We start from the raw sequence: 24,015 nt of genomic DNA on the forward strand, positions 1-24,015 counted from the left end.
GCTCTGGACTCGATGTCTGGCTTTGCCAGACTTTTCTCCTTTCTGGGACTGGTTTCCCCATCTGTTCAACAGACTGGACCATTTCAGCTCAGTCATATATATATATATATATGTATGTATATATGTATATATGTGTCTATGTGTGTACATATAAACATATCTGGATACCCACATGTGTACACACATACATATGCAGATACATACATGTGTACATACATACATATTTATGGCACAGCCAGTATTTGAACCCAGGCAGTCTGGTTTCAGCATCTGTGCTCTTAACTACTCTGATCTGCTGCTTCTCCATGTGTGTAAATGATCAAGGAGCACTCCTGACTCCCACGTCCTGCTTCTAGGGAGGGGAAGGGATCGCAACTAGCATTTATGAATTTCCTAAGAGGTGCTAGGCGGTTACATATGTTATCTTATTAACCTTTATAACAACCCTGTGAAGAGGGTGTTATTATCCCCATTTTGCAGAGGAGGAAATCGAGGCTCAGAGAAGTGTTATAACTTGTCCAAGGCTCCCAGTTGTTGAAGGATCAGGCTTCTGACTCAAACGGATATCACTTCCAAGCCTCCTGCCCTCTTCTATTTTATTTGAAATCAGAGCATAAGTAGGGATTCGGAGTAGCTATTCTAACCCCTTGCCTCCACTTTGCTCTTGAACAAGGAACAAAGGCTCTCACAACCCCCCCATCTCCCTCCCTGGCCCCAGTCAGTCTCTGACTGGCCCTGTGAGCTCTCTGAATCCAGGGAGGGTGTCAGAAGTGTCTAGCAGGTCCCTTGGGATGGAGCTGCTCCGTTCAAGGACTGGAGGTCCCCACCGTGCCCTTTCTCTGGCTTCTCACAGGTGTTCTACGTGGTGGTGTGGGCCAACATCTACTCCACCAGCCAGATGTTTGCCCTGGGGAAGCACTGGGTGGGTGTGCTACTCGTGACCCTGGCTGCTGTGAGCCTGACCCTGACTCTTGTGCTCATCTTCGAGAGACACCAGAGAAAGGTGAGACCAGCCCCTACCTCGGGGACCCCAGCCAAGCTCCCTCCAGAAAGACTGGGTGGGCAGGAGAATCTCATGTCAGGTTTTTCTTTCACCTGCTTCAAAGAGTTTCCCCAACCATGAAAATTCACCCTGGCCCACGGGCCCAGTGACTAAAAGAAATGAAATCACATGCACAATTAAATCCTCTCTGTTTTCCTATCAAATCCCTGTGGGTTGTTTTTTTCTGGGAGCAAGGTATGTTTTGAAGAGTCTGGGAGCAGAGATGGAGGCAGTTTGAGGCAATGGAGCCCTTTCATGAACCTTCTGCTGGGTGCTTCTGATGGCCCTGTGAGCCTGGAGGGGGTTCCTGGGCCCACCTTGCAGCACAAGTACCTGGGGAGAGGTGGATGGACTCTGATCTGCTGTTCTGTTGACAGTTGTGTCTCATTTTATCCCATGATGATCCTTGAGTTAGAGAGCGGGTGATTGGGGTGTTTAGCTAAGTTGTCCCAATCCCACTGTGAGTGACAGGGTCGGGGTTCAAAGCCTGCACCCTCTGATTCCCCTTCTCATTCTCAAAGGAGATCCATACCTCCCAGCTTAATGTATGGTTTACTCATTGTCTTCTGCTTCTTCAGTGTCTGTCTTTTGTCACTGTTGAGCACATCATGTGTGGTAGGTTGTCTATTAAACACTTTGCATATGTTAACTTATTAAACCCCCCAGTAAGTCTCTGGGTAGAGTCTTTTACATTCATTTTACAGATGAGAAACCCGAGCCCAAGGAGTAGTCCAAGCTCAGGCTGCTGCTAAGTGGCAGAGCTGGAATTCAAGGCCAGGATGCTCAGGTTCCAAGCCATGTTCTAGGTCAATACCCAACAGTGTTGGCATTCTGTGGCTATAACAGGTAACCACAAATGTCGTAAATGGCTTAAAGCAACAGAAATGTGTGATCTTACAGTCCGGTCATTTAAAAGTTCGGCAGGGCAGGGCTGCCCCCTTTCTGGAGCCTCCAGGGGGAGAATCTGTGTCCTTGTCTTTTCTAGCTCCTGGAAGCCACCTGCATCTGTCGGCTTGTGGCCTCTTTCTCCGTCTTCAGAGTCAGCAGTGGTGGGTTGAGTCCTTCTCACATCCTTGCCTCTGAGTCTTCTGCCTCCTTTTCCCACATTTAAGGGCCCTTGTGATTACATTGGGCTGTCTGGATAATCCGGGACAATCTTTTTATTCTAAGGCTACCTAATTAACAGTCTTAGTTCCATCTACAACCTTAATCCCTCTGTGCCACGTAACATAAATTCACAGGTTCTGAGCAGTAGTATTTAAACATCCTTGGGGGGCTGTTATTCTGCCTACCACACTTCCACTGTCTCTCTAGCTGCTTAGGACGCTTCCCCAGCACCTGGCTCAGGGCTGGACTTTGAGATCTTTAGCAAACACACCATCCTTGCCCATCTCAGGAGGAGAGGGTGGGATGTTGGGAAATGTGGTCAGGGTTTGGGGTCTCATCTAGTGCCTCTGCTCTCTGGGACAAATAGGAACTTTCTGGCTTAATCATTCTGAAATGCTCTTTGTTGGGCACTGCGAAGAGGCTGACAAAATAATGCTGCTCCTGGGCTCGGTTGAAGCTTTCATGGCCCATGTGTTTGGCCTATAAAAAAGAAATTGAGCTGCCTGCCTCTACAGCAAAAAACTTCTCTTGGGGAGGGGGAGAAAGCCAAGCGTTCTGCTTTACTAGGAGCAAGCAAAATATCTGCCACCTGGCAGGTGCTTCGTGGATGCAGTTCAGGGAGTGCCTGCTGTGGCTCTCTGACTCTCTTCCTTTTCTTCCTTAGTCAGCTGGAGCCCCAGCAAGTACCAGGTAATGTGCTAGGCACAGGGCATGGAGATGAACAGCAGCCTGTGTCTTTACTCAGGTGCAGCATGGAGGTCCCAGGTGCCTAGTGACCCTTCTGTCATCACTGCTGTTTCAGGGGAACCCCTCCAGGGTCCTTTCCTTTCTAATAATGCCCATCATTTAATGAGCACTTATTATGTGCTCTGTGTTTGGTGCCTGATATCTCTGCCTGACAACAACCTGATAAGGAGGCAAGATACCTCTGCCATTTACTAGCCCTGCAACCTGGGGTAATTTATGACTTAACTTCTCAGGGCCTTAGTTTTCTCATCTGTAAAACAGGATATTAAATGTAGCTCCCTCATAGGGTTGTTGGGAGAACTGGATGACTTAGTACATGTGACGGGCTTCTGACCCTACCAGGTATTACCTTAATGCTCACCAAGTATTAAACTGCTGTGATTATTTACTTTTCACCAGTGGGGAAACCAAAGCTCAGAGGGGTTAAGTAGAACGTCTGTGGTCACACAGCATTCCTGAGGTCTTCCTCTGAGCCTCAGCCGAAGGACTTCTTTCTCCCCAGATCCCTCGTCACTTAAGACAATGCAGATCTCCCTTCTTGACCATTTTCACTCTTACTGTTTGTGTCCTGCCTGCATCACATAGCATCCTTGAGAGCCTCCGCATTTGGTACACAGGGCCTTGTTTTCCCCTTGCGTGGGGCATTATTAGCCTTTCTCAAGATCAGAAGGCTTTATGAAGGCACGTAAGACCCTGCCGTATATCCCCTACAGAGTAAAACACACCACTAGAGTATATGAGAAATTCCTAAAAGTGTTTATTTGTAGCCAACTTTGTACAGTGGGAAACATGATGTCCTCAGTTCAGTGTCATCATCATAATTGTATAACTAGGTGACATATATTGAGTGTTCATTCTTCCAAGTGTCCTACATGGATTAACTCATTTCATCCTGATTATAACCCTTATTATTAGGGGGTGGTGTCTCCAATTTAGAGTGAGGATATGCCGGCAGAGAGATGGTGAGCAATTTGCCCAAGGTTGTACAGGTAGTTAGAGATGGAGTCAGGATTTGAACTCTTGGTGGTGACAGGGCTAATATAGGCAGACCTTGGAGATACTGTGGGTTTGGATCCAGACCACTACCATGAAGTGAATACTGCAATAAAGCAAGTCACACGGATTTTTTTTTTTTTGTCTTTTTGCCATTTCTTGGGCTGATCCCACAGCATATGGAGGTTCCCAGGCTAGGGGTCGAATCGGAGCTGTAGCCACTGGCCTACGCCAGAGCCACAGCAATGCAGGATCGAGCTGCGTCTGCATCTACACCACAGCTCAACCCACTGAGCTCAACCCACAACGCCGGATCCTCAACCCACTGAGCAAGGCTGGGAATTGAACCCACAACCTCATGGTTCCTGGTCGGATTCGTTAACCACTGCACCACAATGGGAACGCCACGTGGATTTTTTTTTTTTTTGGTTTGCTACTGCATACACAAGTTGTGTTTGCACTATACTATAGTCTATTAAGTGTGTGAAAGTATTATTTCTAAACAAGCAATATAATGCTGTTGGTGTTCCCGCTATGATGCAGTGGGTTAAGGAACCGGCATTGCTGCAGCTGGGCTGTAGGTCATGGATGGCGCTCAGATTTGATCCCCGGCCCAGGAACTTCCAAATGCTGTGAGTGCAGCCAAAAAAAAAAAAAAGAAAAAAAAAAGAAAAAAAATGCTGTTGGAAAATGGTGCCATTAGACTTGCTCAACTCAGAACTGCCACAGACCTTCAATTTGTGAAAAATGCAATATCTGTGAAGTACAATCAAGTGAAGCCCAATAAATGAGGTATGCCTTTAGTGGCATTCCTGGAAAAATACGATGTATTTTAAAACCCATTCAGGAAACTCTTTAGCTTTATATATAAAATGGAGCCAGGTTGGCCAGTCAGAGAATTATAAATAGATTTTCTGTGTGTCCACATCCTGTGGGGCATTTGGGGTTCAGGGAGGCTGGGGGACAGTTCTTTCATGTGTGGGATTGTCTCTCAGGGGGGTGGCCCACAGTGGAAGGCATGTGTTTAGCATCCTTTGTCCTCATCCCTAAGTGCCAGCATGACCTGTCCCATACCTTTGACAATCATAAGGGCCTTTTCACACTTCCAAAAGCCCCCTAAAGGGATCCTGCCTCTTTTGGGGACCATGGTCCTAGACTGGACTGCCTTCTAGTTTCTGTGGGATTCTTCAGAGTTTTGGGTCCTGTCGCCCTTCCTTTCTTCCCCTCCCCCACCTGCTTAGCACTGACTTGGTCAACCGAATCCATGGCATCGATCGGTTCTGGTGGGAAAAGAAGGAGACAGATTCCCGGAACCCCCTTCACAGGGCCAGGCACTAGGCTAGGTACTTCGGAAAGTAGGTGCCTTATTTCCACAAGAGATGCTCAAATCCCTCCAACTCCCTCTCTTCCCGCAGGTATGTGTTGCACCTGACTGTGTCCCGGGCAGTGGGTGAAATGCTTCACACATAGTCTCAGTTAAATCTAAGGACCACGGCACTCTTCATCCTTAGTCTACGACTGAAGATAGCAAGACTCAGAGAAGAGACCCACTTCCCTGCCACTCTGCCGGGAAGTAGCAGAGCTGGGCTTTATCCCAGGGCTTTCTGACCCTGCTGAATTCATTGTCCCAGCAACCCCACAGTCCCTTTAATAGGGGAGACAATGAATGTGTCTCGCAGACAAGGATTGACCAGTGGTGTCGGGTGGGTCAGTGCTGACATTTGCCTTTTGTGGGGGACAGGGATTGCACCCATGGCATATGGAGGTTCCCAGACTAGGGGTCGAATTGGAGCCAAAGCTGCTGGCCTACGCCACAGCCACAGCAACATGGGATTTGAGCCATGTCTGTGACCTATACCACACCTCATGGCAACACTGGATCCTTAACCTACTGAGTGAGGCCAGGGATCAAACCTGCGTCTTCATGGATACTAGTCAGATTTGTTACCACTGAGCCACAGTGGGAACTCCTGGCATTTGTCTTACAGGCCAACACCAACACGGACCTAAGGCTGGCAGCTGCCAACGGAGCCCTTCTGAGGCACCGGGTGCTGTTGGGGGTGACGGACACGGTGGAAGGCTGCCAGAGCGTGATTCAGGTACTGTGTCTTGGAGTGACCTCTCCTGTGGGTGTACTTGGGCCTGGCCTCCCAGTCTGCCCACTGTGTCCTGGAGTCTGCTAATGGAGACAGTGTCAGCAGCCCTTCCCTCTTCCCTGCTCCCTTGTTTCTTTCTGGAGACTCCTCTCTGGGTGTGACCAGCAGCCTAAAACCAGATATGAAGATACCTTTGCCACTGCAGATGGAGGAGGGGGAGCCCCATGCAGATACGCAATGCCCAGGACGGTCTGGAATCTATCTGAGATGCTCAGTGACTTAGGAGCAGTGGGGCTCCAGTCATTTCGAACAGGGCTTGACAGTTCCCAATTTGCACACAAAGCTACTTGTCTATCAGCCATCCAGAGGAGGCCTCGCCATGCGAGGGGACCCTGGGAGAGAGCAAAATGGTGTGCTCCTGCCAGACACCAGGATGAAGCTAGTGGTTCTCAGAAGGGCAGGCCTCGGGCAAGGAGGCAGGAGGTGGCGCTGGCCCCAGGGATGGAGAGTTAGTTCCAGGTCTGGCGAGCTTTGGCCTCAGCAGTCACGGCTGCCTCTCTCCCCAGCTCTGGTTTGTCTACTTCGACCTGGACACCTGTGTGCAGTTTTTGTCTGACCACGTCCGAGAAATGAAGATGAGCCACGAGGTAAGATACCTTAACTGAAAAACAAACCGAAACATAAACCCGGAGGCTAAATTGTATAGATTGTATTACTTCAATGTGGGGAAAATGTCTAAGGAAAAGTTACTTGAAAGGAAGAATACCTCTGTGGGAGTCACAGTTGGTTTTGCCTAGGGAGTTACGGCTGTTTTTCTCTTCCTTTTTAACTAATCCCTTGTCGTTCCACATTTCCTACAGTGAGCATATATTTTCTTTATAATTATAATGATAAATAACTGAGATTGTAATTATCAATAATAATAAAAAATATCCCGGCAGAAAGAAAGACTGTATATTTATTTATTTATTTATTTTTAAATTACTCAATGAATTTAGTACATTTATAGCTGTACAATGATCATCACAATCCACTTTTATAGGATTTCCATCCCACAACCCCAGCGCATCCCCCCAACCCCCCAAACTGTCTCCTTTGGAGACCATAAGTTCTTCAAAGTCTGTGAGTCAGTATCTGTTCTCCAAAGAAGTTCATTGTGTCCTTTTTTCAGATTCCACATGTCAGTGAAAGCATTTGATGTTGGTGTCTCATTGTCTGACTGACTTCACTTAGCATGGCAATTTCTAGGTCCATCCATGTTGCAAAAAAAGCCGAAATACCGTATATTTAGATGACTTTCACTTGTTCAAAATCTCAAACATTTCGAAGAAGAACAGGGAGATTTTGCTCCAGTTCTACCGAGGAGAGAACTGAAGCTCTGAGAAGCCACGGGGTGGCTGGTTATGAGGGGTTTGGAGCCCAGCCCTCTTGTCCTGAGCCCTGTGCTTCTTCCCTGGAAAGCCGTAGTTGGACTTGAAGTCACTGAGCCAGCCCGTTTGTTCCTGTGTGGCTTTGGGCAGACCTTGGAGCTCCAGTTTGCTCATCCGCAACATATGGATAAAGAGTCGCACATCCCAGGCTCCTTTAAGGAGCAGATGAGAGCAGGGATGGGAAAGTGCTTCTGATCATACTTTTTGCAGGGAATTATCTGCTCTCAGCAGTGTGGCTCTGCTGCCAATTCTGAGGTCAGCATCTGAGTCTGTAAATTGTCCAGCTGTCCTCTGTGGGTCTGCAGCTCAGGAAGCCACCTGGCCTCCTATGTCCACCCAACTTAGGACACCACCAAGCCCCTCTCTGTTTCCTTTGCAGTCCTTGCTGAGAAGCAGATTGAGCCAGCTGTGCGTTGTCATGGAGACTGGGGTGAGCCCGGAGGCTGAGGGGCCGGAGAACCTGCTGGAGGAAGCTCCTCTCCTGCCCAGCAGTCCTGGTCCCATGGAGAGGCCACTCATGCAGACCGAGCTTCGCCAGCTTGTTCCTGAGGCTGAGCCGGAGGTAACAGGCACTCGGGTCAGTCAGGGCCTCCCTCCCTCACCCGGTGTCCACATGGCGTCCGTGTGGGACTCTCCAGTTCTAGAGTCCTGGGGACGTGCGTTTACTGAGTTGGTAGGGACCATACACATTTTCCAGCCTACTAGTTTCCATAGTTTTTTCCTCACCCCAGCACTTTAAAAGATAACTTAGGAGTTCCCATCGTGGCTCAGTGGTTAACGAATCTGACTAGGAACCATGAGGTTGCGAGTAGGCCTTGCTCAGTGGGTTAGGGATCCTGCGTTGCTGTGAACTGTGGTGTAGGTTGTAGATGCAGCTCGGATCCTGCGTTGCTGTGGCTGCGGCGTAGGCCAGTGGCTACAGCTCTGATTGGACCCCTAGCCTGGGAACCTCCACATACCGTGGGAGCAGCCCAAGAAATGGCAAAAAAAGACAAAAAAAAAAGATAGAGGAATCGTTTTATACTTACTGGCTTCCCTCCCCCATTTAAAAATATCTTAAGGAGTTCCTGTCATGGCTCAGCTGAAATGAATCTGACTACTATCCATGAGGATCCAGGATTAATCCCTGGCCTTGCTCAGTGGGCTTAGGATCCGGCATTGCTGTGAGCTGTGGTGTAGGTCGAAGACACCGTAGGAGCTGGCGTTGCTGTGGCTGTGGCGTGGGCCAGTGGCTACAGCTCCAATTAGACCCCTAGCTTGGCAACCTCCATATGCCGTGGGTGTGGCCCTAAAAATACAAGAGAAAAAAAACTTAAGGTGTTCTCCTGTGGCGTAGCAGGTTAAGGACCTGGCATTGTCACTGTAGTGGCTTGGGTTGCTACTGTGGTGTTAAGTTCCATCCCTGGTCCAGAAACTTCCATATACTGTGGGTGTGGCCAAAATTATCTATTTTCCTATTATATATATAAAGGTATAGGTATTAGATTTATAATATCCACATTATAACATTAGATATGTAATGTATCTAATACAATATCTATATTATAATATTATATATATATTTTTAGATATATAATTAGATTTTATATATTTTATATATATATATATATATATACATATATATATATAGATGTATCTCTATCGATCTATCTGTATCTTGGTATTCTTTTTGGTGGTTGCATTGGATGTGTAGCTGAATGTTGATGGATCATGGCCTACCTCACCGTGAACATGTTGATGAATCTTTGGGTCATTTTAAAATCTATTTATCAATCTATTTATCAACCGCTATCATCTATCTATCCATCTACTGAAATTGTGGATATTTAAATCTTATGCATCTCTGTTGAATCCCATTTCCTCCTGCGCCATCATTCTTTTAGGGCCTGCCACCCAAGCTGTCTGTTGGGTATGGCCAAGAGCTGGTAGACCAGAAGTCTGGTAATGTGGTTTGCAGTTTGTGCTACCCCCTTCTCACTGTGAAGACAGACCCACTGTATGGGAGGCATGCAGTACAGGGTGACCTCAGGCAGGGTGTGATGCGGGAAAGCCCTTGCATTTTCATTTTAGCCGACAGATTTGAGGATTAAAGATCTGAACCAGCCCCAGCTTTCCCTTTTGCATGAATGGGCAGTGGGGTCCTTGCAAGTAGGACTGTTACAAGAGAAAATGATAAATATATTAATCTCATCAAAGAGCTGAAAAGATTGATAAGGTCACATTCTTTCTTGTGCACGCATGTCTGGGTTTATGTGAAATAGCCTATTAACTATGATGGGTCTTTTAAATTATTTTCCCAAATCCATTCAAACCAATAGTAATACAATTTCCTGTCATGAATATCAAGTCTCAGTGTGTGTGCACATGTTTCTAAAGTAGCTGCCCTTATAATGTAGCTAAAGAAAACACAATAGATGTCCAAGACGCAGCCTGGGCCAGACTGTCATATTTCAGTAGGAACCCAGTGTGTGTGAAAGGCAGAGAAATAGTTATAATGACTTTTTACATTTTTACAGATTTTTATCATGCATAAAATTCTTTAGCTCACCCTCTGAGGTATGGATTATTTTCCCTTCTTCCTTGATGAGTGAAATAAGCTTCCAAGAGGTCAGCTGACCCACTCAAGGTCACAGAACAAGAGAGAAAGTGGTCAAGTCCAGGGCAGAAGCCAGCCCTACCGATTCTCAGTAGGACAATTTTCTTGGCACAGTTCTTTGCTTCTTATGTTATTGATTCTAGAGTAAATGGGCGAGAAGACCAATCTGAGTTAGTAAGTGATAGGCTGTTTGAAGTTTTCAACATTTTTTAGCACCAAGGGTAGCTCCAAGGAAGCACTGATCCTACTGAGGTAGATGGAGTTTCTGCTTTTCTGAATAATGATAATGGCAACGATATCGATGACATTTATTGAGCACTAGGTATTGGGCTTTTAGTCATAAATTCCTTTAACCCTCACTCCAGCTTCCCCAGATGGATACTGTGACATTTCCCTTTTTTACTGATGAAGAAATGGACCCAGCAAGAAGAAGGGAGTTGCCTGAGTTCTGTCCCAGTGTGGCCAAGCCGACACTCCCACTTGCCCCTTTTTGATTCGAAAGCCCATTCCTTTTTTTTTTTTTTTTTTAATTTTTATTTCTTCCATTATAGTTTGGTTTACAGTATTCTGTCAATTTTCTACTGTATAGCGAAGTGACCCAGTCATACATACATATATACATTCTTTTTCTCACCTTATCCTCCATCATGCTCCATCACAAGTGACTAGACATATTCCCTGTGCTACACAGCAGGATCTCATTGCTTATCCACTCCAAAGGCAATAGTTTGCATCTGTTAACTCCAGACTCCCAGTCCATCCCACTCCCTCCACCTCCCCCTTGGCAACCACAAGTCTGTTCTCCAAGTTCATGATTTTCTTTTCTGTGGAAAGGTTCATGTGTGCTGTATAATAGATTCCAGATATAAGCGATATCATATGGTATTTGTCTTTCTCTTTATGACTACCTTCACTTAGTATGAAAGCCCATTCTTGATCACCACTATGCCCATGTGAACAGCCTGGGTGTAACCCACATATTACTTCATTACCTTCAGACTGGACACAAGGACTGGGAGAGACCTCAGTGTCACACCTAAGGCACCGAACGAAGCCTCTTCCCTGGAATCAAAGCTGCCAGATGGGTGGATGAAACTTTAGAGACTGGATATATTAATAATAGCATGCAATTAATACAAGGTTTTAATTTTTTTTTTACTCTTAATAATATAAAATTTATCACCTTAACTAATTTTTTTTTTTTTTTGGTTCTTTTAGGGCTGCACCCATGGCATATGGAGGTTCCCAGGCTAGGGTTCGAATTGGAGCTACAGCTTCCAGCCACAGCCACAGCCACAGCAATGTGGGATCCGGGCTGCATCTCCAATCTACACCACAGCTCATGGCAACACCAGATCCTTAACCTACTGAGTGAGGCCAGGAATTGAACCCGCATCCTCATGGACACTGGTCAGGTTTGTTAACCACTGAGCCACAACGGGAACTCCTCACCTTAACTAGTTTTAAGTGTACAATTCAGGGGCATTGAGTACTTTCACATTGTTGCACAACCATCACTGCATCCACTTCTAGAACGTTTTCATCTTCCCAAATGGAAACAACATGCCCCTTAAATATAAACTCTTTTACCTTCCCCAGTCCCTGGAAACCACGATTCTATTTTCTGTCTCTGTGAACTTATTGCTCTAGGTGCCTCATAGAAGTACAATCATGCAGTGTTTGTTTCTTCACGATAAATCCAATTTTGATAAGCAAACTTTTGCTATAGGAATACTTATCTGAAGCAATCCAGCAGTTACTGCTGTGTGTGAACTGAAGAATCCTGTCACCATAGCGGTATCCCAAACCTGATTCCATTTATTGGTGATTTTCTTTTTTCTTTTCTTTTCTCTTTTTTTTTTTTTTTTTGTCTTTTCAGGGCCACACCTGTGGCATATGGAGGTTCCCAGGCTAGAGGTCTAATCAGAGCTGTAGCCACCGGCCTACACCACAGCCACAGCAACGCGGGATCCGAGCCGCGTCTGCGACCTACACCACAGCTCACAGCAACGCCAGATCCTTAACCCACTGAGCAAGACCAGGGATCAAACCCACCACCTCATGGTTCCTAGTTGGATTTGTTTCCACTGCACCATGACAGGAACTCCTACTGGTAATTTTAAGTGAATTCCTTTGACCTCATGGACTTCATAGAGTCACAGGCATTTGAAACTGCAAAAGGCATGCACTTGGCTGGTATAAACCGATGGTAATTTCTCTGGTACTTTGTCTCCCTAGTTTTTTTTGTGCATGTTATTATCACCTATTAGCAGTTAGGTTACGCACCTTGGAGATGAGGAAACTGAGACTGTAGGAGCCCCACAGAGCTCCAGCCCCAGCTGGAGTCCCTGACCAGGCTGGGCATCTTCCAAGAGCCCCAATGAGGGCGTAGCTGGGTTCTTCCTAGTAAGCATCCCTGCTAGTCCAGGGCTGTGTGGACTGCCTGGCTTCCCCCTCATGTATTAGCCACTTCCCTGTGGCCCTTACTCTGTGTCCCTGCCTCTTCCAGGAAATGGCCCGGCAGCTGTTGGCAGTGTTTGGTGGCTACTACATCCGGCTCCTGGTGACCTCCCAGCTCCCCCAGGCATTGGGGACACGACACACGGACTCTCCAAGGATTCCATGCCCCTGCCAGCTCATAGAAGCCCACATCCTGGGCACAGGGTGCTGCCCCTTCCTGGCCAGGTGACCTCAGGATGAAGGTACTCATCTTCCTCCAAGACTGAAAGTGAGAAGCTGGGGAAGCCTCAGGAGCCCAAGGTGGCCGATGGCGAGCCCCAGGTGAGGAGAGAAGCATCTGAGACCCTCTGAGGGTGTCAGTCACATCAGCAGCGGGGAGGTTGTGCTCACTCCAGGACCCTGAGCACAGATGGCTTGTCGACATCCTATGCTGACCCCTGGCCTTTCAGAAGCCGATGATCCCACTCTGAGCCACTTTCTGTGCTGTTTAGAACTGTGAGCGTGGATGGAAGGGCCACTCGCCCACCCTTTTCATGCCTGGAGAGCCCAGGAAATGTGAAGATGACCAGACTGGGCTGAACCCGTGTCCAAAGCTTGGTCTCAGGCAGCGCTTCCATCCCCACCCCACTTCATGTCACGTGGGGAAACTGAGGCTCAGGGAGGACACTGCTCTTTGTGGCCTTGCTTTGGGCCCCTTAAACTATGAGACACCTCTTCCCAATTTGAAGAAGTACCTTCTCAGAATGTTCTCCATTTTTAAGTTGTTCTTTCCCTGTGCTTGATGGAAAACAGTGGCACGTGGGCTTGTCTGCTAGCACACAGGCCTTTAGGAGACAGAAGGAAGAAACACCCGAAGGAAGAAACTAATGGCACATGGAAGGGCTAATGTGAATATTTGGAAGCGAAGCGCCTGAACCTGTCCGATTGGAGGACTTATTTTGTTCAAGGGCATGCATGCTTGTGGGTGTGGTTTCTTACTGCAGCCATCAAACAGCAGCCCTTTCCCTAACACTAAAGCTGCCCTGGAATGAAGCATAATGTGTCCCTCACGGAATTCCATAAAGAGCTCAGAGTCTTCCAGGTGCTCTGCCTCTGAATGAGTCTAAAGACCCATTATTCTCTCGGCCCAAATCCAAAAGCCCCAGCCTGGCATTGAAAGGTTTACCAATACCCAGGACCTGGCTTTCATCTGCAGTTTTTGCTTTATCGCCCATAAAAGTACTTCATAAATTGAAACTCTTTCCTGGATTGACAAAGCTGTTCCTTTGCATCTGTTTAGACTCCTCTGCATGCTTTAAACATTTTTTTTTTCCAGAAATTTATATAGTTGATATAAATATTATGTAAGCTTCAGGTATAGAACATAGTGACCCACCATTTTAAAACGTTATTCTCCATATAGTTATTATAAAATATTTGCTGTATGCCCTGTGTTGTATATCTCTGTAGCTTATTTATTTTGTATATACTGCTTTGTACCTCCTAACCCCCTCCCCCTATCTTGCCCCTCCCCCTCCTATGCAGGCTTTAAAGCCCAGCTTTATTTTCCCCTCCTTCAGGAAGCCTTTTAACCCTGCCATTCTCTGCCTCCTTTAAATTCTTGATGTAGCTGCTGCCTTTACTGATGTTTTATGTTACCGATTCTGTTTTCCTGTACAAATGCCTATCTTCCTAGCTAGACCATAAGCTCCCCAAGGACAAAAGCTGCATCCTGTACTTTTTGTGCATGACCTGGACCTCTAAGGAAAAAAAAAATCCTGTGGATTGAGTACTTTGTCATCTCTATTGTAGCTTTTACGCATTGCTCTCTGTACTCAATTGAATGATGAGGTTGGCACAGACTGGGATTCTGGTCCTAAACTGCCACTTTTAGCTGCATCACTTTTGGCTGGTCCTCAGTTTACACATCTGTATAATGGGTAGATTGGATGATTCTTAACAGCCCTTCCAAAGCCAAAGATCTAGGAATTTCCAGCTTTTTCTGCTCCATTCTAGCCCTTGGCCTTTCTGTCTGTTATGCCTTTATCTACATGTAGAAAGGTTCTGTAGCCCCACACAGATGAGGTGCCCCAGACCTGACACACAGGCTTAGCTAGCCGGAGACTTGGGTTTTCATCCCAGACCTGCTGCTTCCTAGCACTGTGACCTTGGCTAGGTTAACCTCTCTAAAGGTCAGTTCACTCCTTTATAAATGAATCTGGTGCACATAAAATGTCATTATGCAGGTGACTTACCATGTAAGAGATAAGTCTGACTGTTTGCTTTCTCCGGGCCAAAGAAGATAAATCATCTGCATAGACCAGCCCTTGGAAATGGCTATTTCAGGCATTTCTCTTCAGCTAATTCTTTGGGCAGCTCTGCTCAATGAGAATTATTCATGAAGGCGATCACTGTCTTTCTCACCTGCCACAGAGGAAGTGTGGGCTGTGAATATGATCAATAGAAACCCACATTTTTCCTCCAGCTATAAAGCCCTGGTAAGTATCATAACAAAGAAGGAAAATGTATGTATTTTGACAAAAGAATGGGGTTTTTTTTTTTCATTTTAAGCCTTCCTTAAAGTGGTTTTTCTTTTTTTTCTTCATTTAAAGCCTTCCTGGATGTGCTCTTTCCTGCATTTTCCCTTCTTTAGAGTTTCTGATAGTCTCACCTGGTGGGTGAGGCATTATACATTTCTGCGCATTGAGAGCCCCTCCTTTTCCTCTTTTAGAAAATGCTGTGATCTCTGACTTTCCTACGTCACAAGGTTGTTGTGAAGTTGAGATTCTGCAATAAGGCATGTGCTATTTTAAGGCTTTGTGTTAATGAGAGAGGCATGGCAATGGTGAAAATGGTGCCATGTCAGGAAGTAGGAGCAGAGAGCTTGGATTCTAGAGCCCCTTGTGTTCCAGTCCAAAGTTTGCCTCCCATCCCTGGGTCTCACTACTCAAGTATGGAATAGGGATAAGTGCATCTACCTGGCAGGTGTCTGTGAAGATTAAATGATATGAAAAACAAAGTGTTTACAACTGTGACTTGCAGACTTGAGTAAGAGCTCAATAAACTGTTGCTATTATTGTTGTTTCTTTTTCTTCTCACTATGTCTTATATGTTGTAGGTCCCCAGCATGTTTTTGTGGATGATGTAGTTCATTAACAGTTAACGTTTGGGAGTCCCCGCTGTGGCGTGACAGGATCTGTGGCATCTCTGGAGCACTGGGACGCAGGTTCGATTCCTGGCCCAGCACAGTGGGTTAAGGATCCGCTGTTGCCACAGCTGTGGTGTAGGTTGCAGCTGCATTTCCAATTCCACCCCTGGCCTAGGAATTTCCATATGCATCTGGTGTGGCCATAAAAAAATATTCCAGCCAAATCTCTCTCGAATTCAGTACTGGAAACAGCCTAGCAGGGAAGTTAAGAACAAGCTGGTTGGTAACTTTGGGCCAGATGCTCACCCTCTCTGTTCCTCTTCTGCCTCCCTTTCCTTATATATTAAATGGGCTGTGTGACAATAGGGAGGAGTCATTGCAATGGTGCATATAAAGCACAAGGCCTGGTTTATGGCATGGTCCGTAGTAAGGGTTCTGTTACCCAATGACAGCTTTTCTTCTGCAGTTGCTGCTCGCTGCTTTCTACCTGTACCAGCTTGTGCAAGCTTTTACTTGCCTTATTCAAATCTATATCCTTAATGATTTGGGTTGGTAGGATCTATCAGTGACCAAGGGAGGAAAATTTCCAACTGGAATTATCTTCTGTTTCTCCTTTTACTTTTGACACTTTTTTAAAAATTACGTAATTTAAAAAACTGAGATGAAATGAACATACCAGGCATTCCTGTCGTGGCTCAGTGGTTAATGAACCTGACTAGTGTCTATGAGGACAAGGGTTTGCTCCCTAGTCTCCCGCAGTGGGTTAAGGATCCAGTGTTGCCATGAGCTGTGGTGTAGGTCGCAGACGTGGCTCAGATTCAGCGTTGCTGTGGCTGTGGCATAGTCTGGCAGCTATAGCTCTGACTGGACCCCTAGCCTGGGAACCTCCATATGACATGGGTGAGGCCCTAAAAAAAGACAAAAAAAAATTAACATACCATGACATTCACCATTTTAAAGTATAAAATTTGGTGGGTTTTAGTATATTCACAAGATTGCACAAACATCACCAGTATTTATATCTAGAACATTTTCATTACCTCTTTGCAAAAGCCCCCTAATCCACAGTCACCTTATCTGCTCTCCCTCACCCCTGATTGTCATTAATCTACTTTCTCTCTCTATGGATTTTTCTATTGTGAACTCTTCATGTAAATGCAATCATAGTTTGTGGCTTTTTTTTTTTTTTTTGCTATTTCTTGGGCCGCTCCCGCGGCACATGGAGGTTCCCAGGCTAGGGGTCCAATCAGAGCTGTAGCTGCCGGCCTATGCCAGAGCCACAGCCACGCGGGATCCGAGCCGCGTCTGCAACCTACACCACAGCTCACGGCAACGCCAGATCGTTAACCCACTGAGCAAGGGCAGGGATCGAACCCGCAACCTCATGGTTCCCAGTCAGATTCGTTAACCACTGCGCCATCACGAGAACTCCAGTTTGTGGCCTTTTATGTCAAACTTTTTTCACATAGCATAGTGTTTTCAAGATTCATCCACGTTGTAGCATGTGTCAGTATTTTATTCCTTTTTAATGGCTGAATACTGTTCTGTTGCATGGACCTACCACATTTTGGCTATCTGTTCATCAGCTGGGTTGATGAGTATACTTTTTGGCTTTTATAAATAATGTTGATGTGAACAATTGTGTACAAATTTTTGTGTGAACATTTATTTTAATTCTGACAAATTTTGCTCTTTTATTCCATGTATACAAATTTAGAATTATTTAAACTTCCTGATGGTTTGACCCTTTTAGCTTTATGAAATGTGCCTCTTCACCTCTGGTAGATTTTTGCCTTAAAATCTATTTTGATACAGTAGCTTTCTTTTGATTAGTGATTACATGAAATATCTGTTTAGGAGTTCCTGTTGTGACTCAGCTGGTTAAGAACCTGACATAGTGTCCAAGAGGATGTAGGTTCAATCCCTGGCCTCATTCAGTAGGTTAAGGATCCAGCACTGCCATGAGCTATGTTTAGGTTACAGATGTGGCTTGGATCTAGTGTTGCTGTGGCTGGGGCATAGGCCTGCAGCTGCAGTTTCAATTTGACCCCTCTTTTGGGTACTGCAGGTGTGACTGTAAAAAGAAAAAAAAAAATCTGTTCATCTGTTAACTTTCAATTGATCTGCATCCTTATATTTAAGGTGCCCCTCTTGTGAGCATATGGGATTAAAAAAAAAATCAGCCTTTGTTTTTTAAGTGAAATATTTACTACGCTATGTCTAGTGTGCTTCCTGACACGTTAGATTTGGGTTTAAATATTCCGTCTTACCATTTACTTTCTATTGGTCCTCCCTTTCTGTGTTCTTTTTTCTGTCCTTTTTTGCCTTCTTTTGCAATTAGGTTTTGTGATTTGTGTAATTCCTCCTCTGTTAGCCTGTGAGGTATGTATTCTTTTCTCTTAGCAGTTACTTATTCAAGTCTATTATAAGAGAATCCTTCTATCACTTTCTGGACAATCCAAAGACCTTAGAACTCTTTCACCGTTCTGCCTATTGTGCTATTGTTATTATGGATTCAATTCTGGATACGTGTGTGTGTGTGTGTGTGTGTGTGTGTGTGTGTGTGTAGAGGGGTTTTTTAGTGGATTTGCTGGGTCAGAGTGTGAACATTTTCTTTTTGTCTTTTTAGGCCCACACCCATGACATATGGAGGTTCCCAGGCTAGGGGTCTAATCAGAGCTGTAGCCGCTGGCCTACGCCACAACCATAGCAATGCCAGATACGAGCCACGTCTGCGACCTACACCACAGCTCATGGCAATGCTGGATCCTTAACCCACTGATCAAGGTCAGGGATCAAACCCGCAGCCTCATGGTTCCTAGGCAGATTCGTTTCCACTGCACTTTTTTAAAAACTAAAATAGGAGTTCCCGTCATGGCACAGTGGTTAATGAATCCAACTAGGAACCATGAGGTTGCGGGTTCGGTCCCTGCCCTTGCTCAGTGGGTTAAGGATCCAGCATTGCCATGAGCTGTGGTGTTTAGGTCGCAGACGTGGCTCGGATCCCGTGTTGCTGTGGCTCTGGCGTAGGCCGGAGGCTACAGCTCCGATTCAACCCCTAGACTGGGAACCTCCATGTGCCGTGGGAGCGGCCCTAGAAAAGGCAAAAAGACCAAAAAAAAAAAAGTAAAATATAATGTTGTACCAATTTCTGCTGTACAGCAAAGTGACCTAGTCATACATATATATACACTCTCCTTTCTTATATTATCTTCCATCATGGACTATCCTGAGAGACTGGATAGAGTTCCCTGTGCTATATTGCTTATGTATTCTAAATGTAATTGTTACTTTGCTATTACTCTGTGTCCCTTCCTGCATTTCCACACATTTGTGTAGGGTCATTCACCTTCTTCTGGAACTACCTTTGGAATTCTTCTTCGTATAATATTAATTATATTTAGAATACCTTTAGTATTTTCCCTCCAGTACAGATCTTCTGGTGTCAGATTGAGTTTTTGTCTGTTGAGAGGTCTCTAGTGTGTTATTTATTTATTATGGCCACACTGCAGCATATGGAAGTTGCTGGGCCAAGGATTGAATCTGAGCCACAACTGTGACCTACATCACAGCTGCAGCAACCACCAATCTTTAACCCACTGCACTGGGCCAGGGATCGAATCCTTGCTGCCATAGCAATAACAAGCCTTAACCCACTATGCCACCGTGGAACTCTATAGTGTTTTTATTTTTCAAAGAAGTTTTTGGTAAGTTTTGTTTTGAGCTTTTGGGAGATGGCATTGGCTTTCACTGTATTTTGAAGTCAGCCATCAGTCCCATTGCTGTTTTTAAAATCTTCTCTTTGCTTTGGATTTTAGCAGCTGTATTTTGATGTGCCCAGATATAGCTTTTTTAAAAAATATTTATCCTGTTTGGGGTTCATAGCACATCCTGAATCTGTAACACAGTATTTTTCATTTTTTTACTTTTATTATTAAAAAATTTGTGACAGGAGTTCCCGTTGTGGCGCAGTGGTTAACGGATCCGACTAGGAACCATGAGGTTGCGGGTTCGGTCCCTGCCCTTGCTCAGTGGGTTGAGGATCCGGCGTTGCCGTGAGCTGTGGTGTAGGTTGCAGACGCGGCTCGGATCCCACATGGCTGTGGCTCTGGCGTAGGCCAGTGGCTACAGCTCCAATTGGACCCCTAGCCTGGGAACCTCCATATGCCATGGAAGCAGCCCAAAGAAATAGCAAAAAGACAAAAAAAAAATTTGTGACAGTATTTTTCATCATAGCTTCTACCCGCTTTTTTTCATGTCTCCGGGACTCTAAGGATATGTGTGTTAAGGCCATGTCACTGTATCTCTAAGACTCTTTATGTTTTCTATTCTTTTGGTTCTTCGTGATTTAGTCTGAATTTTTTTTTAATCTTTTTTTTTTTTTTTTGTCTTTTTAGGGCCACACCCTCAGCATATGGCGGTTCCCAGGCTAGGGGTCTAATCAAAGCTGTAGCCTTTGGCCTACTCCACAGCCACAGCAATGCCAGTCCCAAGCCACATCTTCGACCTACACCACAGCTCACAGCCACGCTAGATCCTTAACCCACTGAGTGAGGCCAGGAATCGAACTGAACCCAGGTTCTTAACCCTCTAAGCTACAACAGGAACTCCCCAAAACACTTTACTTTTTCTTTTCTTTTTTTTTCTTTTTTTGGTCTTTTTAGGGCTGCACCTGTGGCATATGGAAGTTCCCAGGCTAGGGGTCGAATCAGAGCTGTAGACACAGCAACATGGGATCTGAACCTCAGCTTCAACCTACACTGCAGCTCACAGCAATGCTAGATCTTTACTCCACTAAATGAGGCCAGGTATCAAACCCATATCCTCATGGATCCTAGTCGAGTTCATTACTGGTGAGCCATGATGGGAACTCCTATTTTCTTCAATATTTTAAAAGACATGTTTGCCAACTCCAGTATCTGGTTCTTCTGTAAAAATATTCCTGTTGCTTTCTTATCAGCCTTATCTTCTAGTATTCCTGGTAATTTTTGATTGAATGCTAGACACTTTTAAAAAGTGAAACATTGAGGAGATATACAAGACTCTGGATATTCCTTCGGAAAGGATTTACTATTGCTTCTGAGAAAAGTCAAGTTGGAATAAACTGACTCTGGGTTTCAGTCCTAGTGAGACCTGGTTTATTTCTGGTTAGCCCTGACTTGCGAGTTCTAGCCCTTCAGGGGTTTTAACAGGAAACCTATTTAAAAGCTTTTAACAACCAGTCCTCTTCCTCCAGGGTGAGTCTTCAGCCTCCAAGCTATGAGTCTGCCAAAAGTTTTGCCTAGTTTTTCAGTCTTTTAGACTCTGCTTAGGAAGTGGCAAGTGCCTTGAGGAAGTCAGAGGACCGTGATGTCCATTTCATCTCTTTGCACTCCTTTCTCTCCAGGGTTGTGGTCCCTCAATTCCTCACTGCATTGGTAGCTCTCTGATGCATTTGGCAGATTTAAGGAAAAGAAACTACAGGCTTTTATTCTGCTCTCAGCAGGAAGGTTGGTCTGATCCCAGCTAATCTGCCATAGTCAGAGATAAGGTCCAGCTGTGGCTTCCATTATTATTGTCATTGTTATGACTTGTAAATCCTCTAGAGAAAGATAGCACCCTGAAGCCAAGAGCCCTTTAACAAGTTCACAGGATGTGAGCCTCCTCCCATCCTTCTGTGAAGTGGCTTCTAAATGATCAAAGCAGTTGACATTTGAGGGGTATCTTTTATGTGCAAAGCACCTGCCATATCTGTTGTAAGATATGGTTCCAAGACATAAGGAACATAGGCTTGAGAGGGGCCCTGGCACGGCGGGTGTTGAGGAACGCATAGGATAAGAAGACTCTGAGTCACCGGGAGGGTTCAGGGGATGCAGCAAGAGAAATGGCAGGAGAAGAGAACATTTGGCAACAAGGCCCCAAAAAAGTGAACTGTCTCTCTCTATATTCTATTGATGCTGTTGAGGATTCTTCTCCTGTGGGGAAGGGGTTATCCAGCCTAGTGGACTGATAAGCCACATATAGTTAGCAAGTCCCCATGTTTCCTTCCTGCTAAGGAAACCTTCCCCAAACCCCCAAGTTGGTTGCAAAATTCCCCATTGTTATTGTTTCCAAATTGTTCTCTATTCTGTGAAGTGATAGGCTTCTGTGCCTGGCTCACTAGCTAAAGTTGAAGCCACTTGGGGTCTCCTGATGTCACTCACATTTGCATGCTCTGTGTTTTAGCACAAACAGCTCTCTATGTCTACCCCTGTTGGGCTGCTGGCTGCAGAGTTTTGTACTACTTGCCCCACTATTCACACTGGCCCTGAACACCAAAAGGAGTCACACAGTAGGTGAGCAGAATTGTGCCCTCAATTTCTAGACAATTATTACAGCATCTATTTATTGCTGCCCATTACGCTGACCAGCTAACTAAGCACTTGGGTGGGTTGGTGAGGAGTGACTAAAAGTTGTTTTAGAATAAAACCTCATTTCTTTAAAGCGTCTATAAGAGATACCATGTTCTAATTGTTCCCTATTCAAGGGGATCTCAGAAGGAGGGTTGGGGTGGGGGAAAGAGGAGAGACACAGGCCTATGGTGCAACTAAGGACTTTAATTGGAGGCAGTTCCTCCGCAGTGGCTTTTCCGGGAGCTGAAGTGACTCTTGATGGTGGCACAGGGGTGGCTCAGACGTCTTCTCCTCTGGGGGAGTTTCCGAATCGGTCTTCATGGCCCCTGTTCACTGCCCTCTTCCTCCCGAAGATGCTCCAGCAGCTGTGTGGCTTCAAAGACCTGCGAGGGGGCTGCCACCTAGGATGCTCAGGGCCTCCCAAGATTACATACCTTCATCGCCAAAATGTTGGGGTGATGATGTGGGTGTCTCTTTTGTCTATTATCTTTATGAGGATCTGTGTTCAGATCTGGAAGAGAGAAGGATGATAGTTATGCTGGGTAAAGGCTTTGAATTCCACGTGAATAAATGGTGTTGGTCATATTCCATTCGGGGCTGGCTCCTATTATTAAGGATTTAAAAAGGAAATTCTGCTTGTTTGAGCTACAAATAACCCCATACTGGGTTAAGGAATTGAGAACTTTGAGCTTACTTGTTACCTCAGCAGAGCCTAGCTGGTCCTGCCTATGACACATTCCAGTTACCGTCTGTTATGTGCATTGGCGGGGGGGGGGGGGGGGGGGGCGTGCACAGTCTAGGCCCTTACATCCATTGCCTCATTTCATCCTCCCCAAACCTGCAGAGCAGGTATTGTATTGTCATGATCCCCGTTTTGCAGAGATGCTGAAGCTCAGAGAGAGGTGCAGAGACAGGCACAGTAAGTGTATGAGGCTGAACTCAGACTGGTATGTGGAACTAAGCCAGTCATCTTTAATCTCTAATAACTAATACAGTTTTTAGGCTGTGCTGTTACAGGTTTGGGTAAAAACTCCCCTTCCACACCCCAAAAGGCATGAAAGAAACCTGAGGTGTCCCAGCAGAAGGTGGCTGGGGAGTCCAAGATCCAGAGAAATAACTCAGGTGTTTTTGCCAAACCACCACACACCCACATCTGGAACCTACTTGAGGTCCGTGTATGATGCTGTTGGCAGGTTGTGTTATTGTGGGAACCAACAGTGGTAGAAGACCCCTCGCAGGGGTAGCAGCAGCAACAGAAGATCTTGGCCGCCATGTTTTGGTGGGCTGTGGGAAGAGGAAGGGGCACTGGGGCATCTGGCTCTGCAGCCCAATCCCAGAAGCCCATTGTTATTTAAGCAGTGGGTCATACTGGGCCAGCCTCTCCCACAGTATCACACCCCTCCTCTCCCAGACCTCGTGTAGCGCCAGTAGGTCCAGGTCTTCTTTTGTCCAAAGTTCTCTTTTAACTGTGGAAAGGACTGGAACCTCTGCTCTGCCAGTCTTTACCACAGGACCACCTCCTTGAATTGGCAGATCTTGGGGTCTGGCACAGTTCTCTGGATGGAGCTATTTCCTAAATTATACTACTCTGGCCAAAAAAGGCCAGTCCCCTCTCTGCCAGGCCCTGGGGCAGCCCAGCACATGCAGCAGCACCCACAGACAAGCCCGTGCTTGGGAGTCTGTCCTCTGCTTTCTAGGTGTGTACTCTTGGGCTGATTCTGTCATCTCTTTGAGCCTCACTTTCCCGCTGAAAAATGGGAACAGTTGTGCCCACCTTAGCGGAGTAAATGCTTAACTATGCACAGTGACCCCTGGGAGGACAGGCACATAGACGTGCTGGCTCAGTGCTCATTCTTTCCATTCCTTCTTTTTATGTGCCTCACAGGCTCTATTCCCACTGGGCTCTGGTCCCATGGCAGCCTGGTAATGCCGCTCAGCCTTGCCAGCTCAGCTCCTGCTTCTGCCACTAACCTGCCTTGTCGCTCTGGGCCTGGGCTCCCATCTGTAACAGGAGGTGCTGGGGTTGCACCAGCTCTTTAAGGATCC

The 24,015-nt window shown here is 45.9% G+C and overlaps 1 protein-coding gene across 3 annotated transcripts in view; it reads left to right on the forward strand.

The window, feature by feature from the left end:
- The window catches only part of TMEM268 (transmembrane protein 268), a 32,384-nt gene extending 16,858 nt beyond the window's left edge, over positions 1-15,526 (forward strand). For all 3 annotated transcript variants that reach the window (XM_047768248.1, XM_047768246.1, XM_047768247.1), the window contains 5 exons: positions 854-1,003; positions 5,878-5,988; positions 6,552-6,632; positions 7,795-7,977; positions 12,521-15,526. In XM_047768248.1, the coding sequence (XP_047624204.1) occupies positions 854-1,003; positions 5,878-5,988; positions 6,552-6,632; positions 7,795-7,977; positions 12,521-12,700 (705 nt within the window). In that variant the 3' untranslated portion in view covers positions 12,701-15,526. The remainder of the gene's footprint in view (positions 1-853; positions 1,004-5,877; positions 5,989-6,551; positions 6,633-7,794; positions 7,978-12,520) is intronic.
- The last annotated feature ends 8,489 nt before the right edge of the window (positions 15,527-24,015 follow it).

The sequence above is a fragment of the Phacochoerus africanus genome, chromosome 2 (genome assembly GCF_016906955.1).
Source record: "Phacochoerus africanus isolate WHEZ1 chromosome 2, ROS_Pafr_v1, whole genome shotgun sequence".
NCBI lineage: Eukaryota > Metazoa > Chordata > Mammalia > Artiodactyla > Suidae > Phacochoerus > Phacochoerus africanus.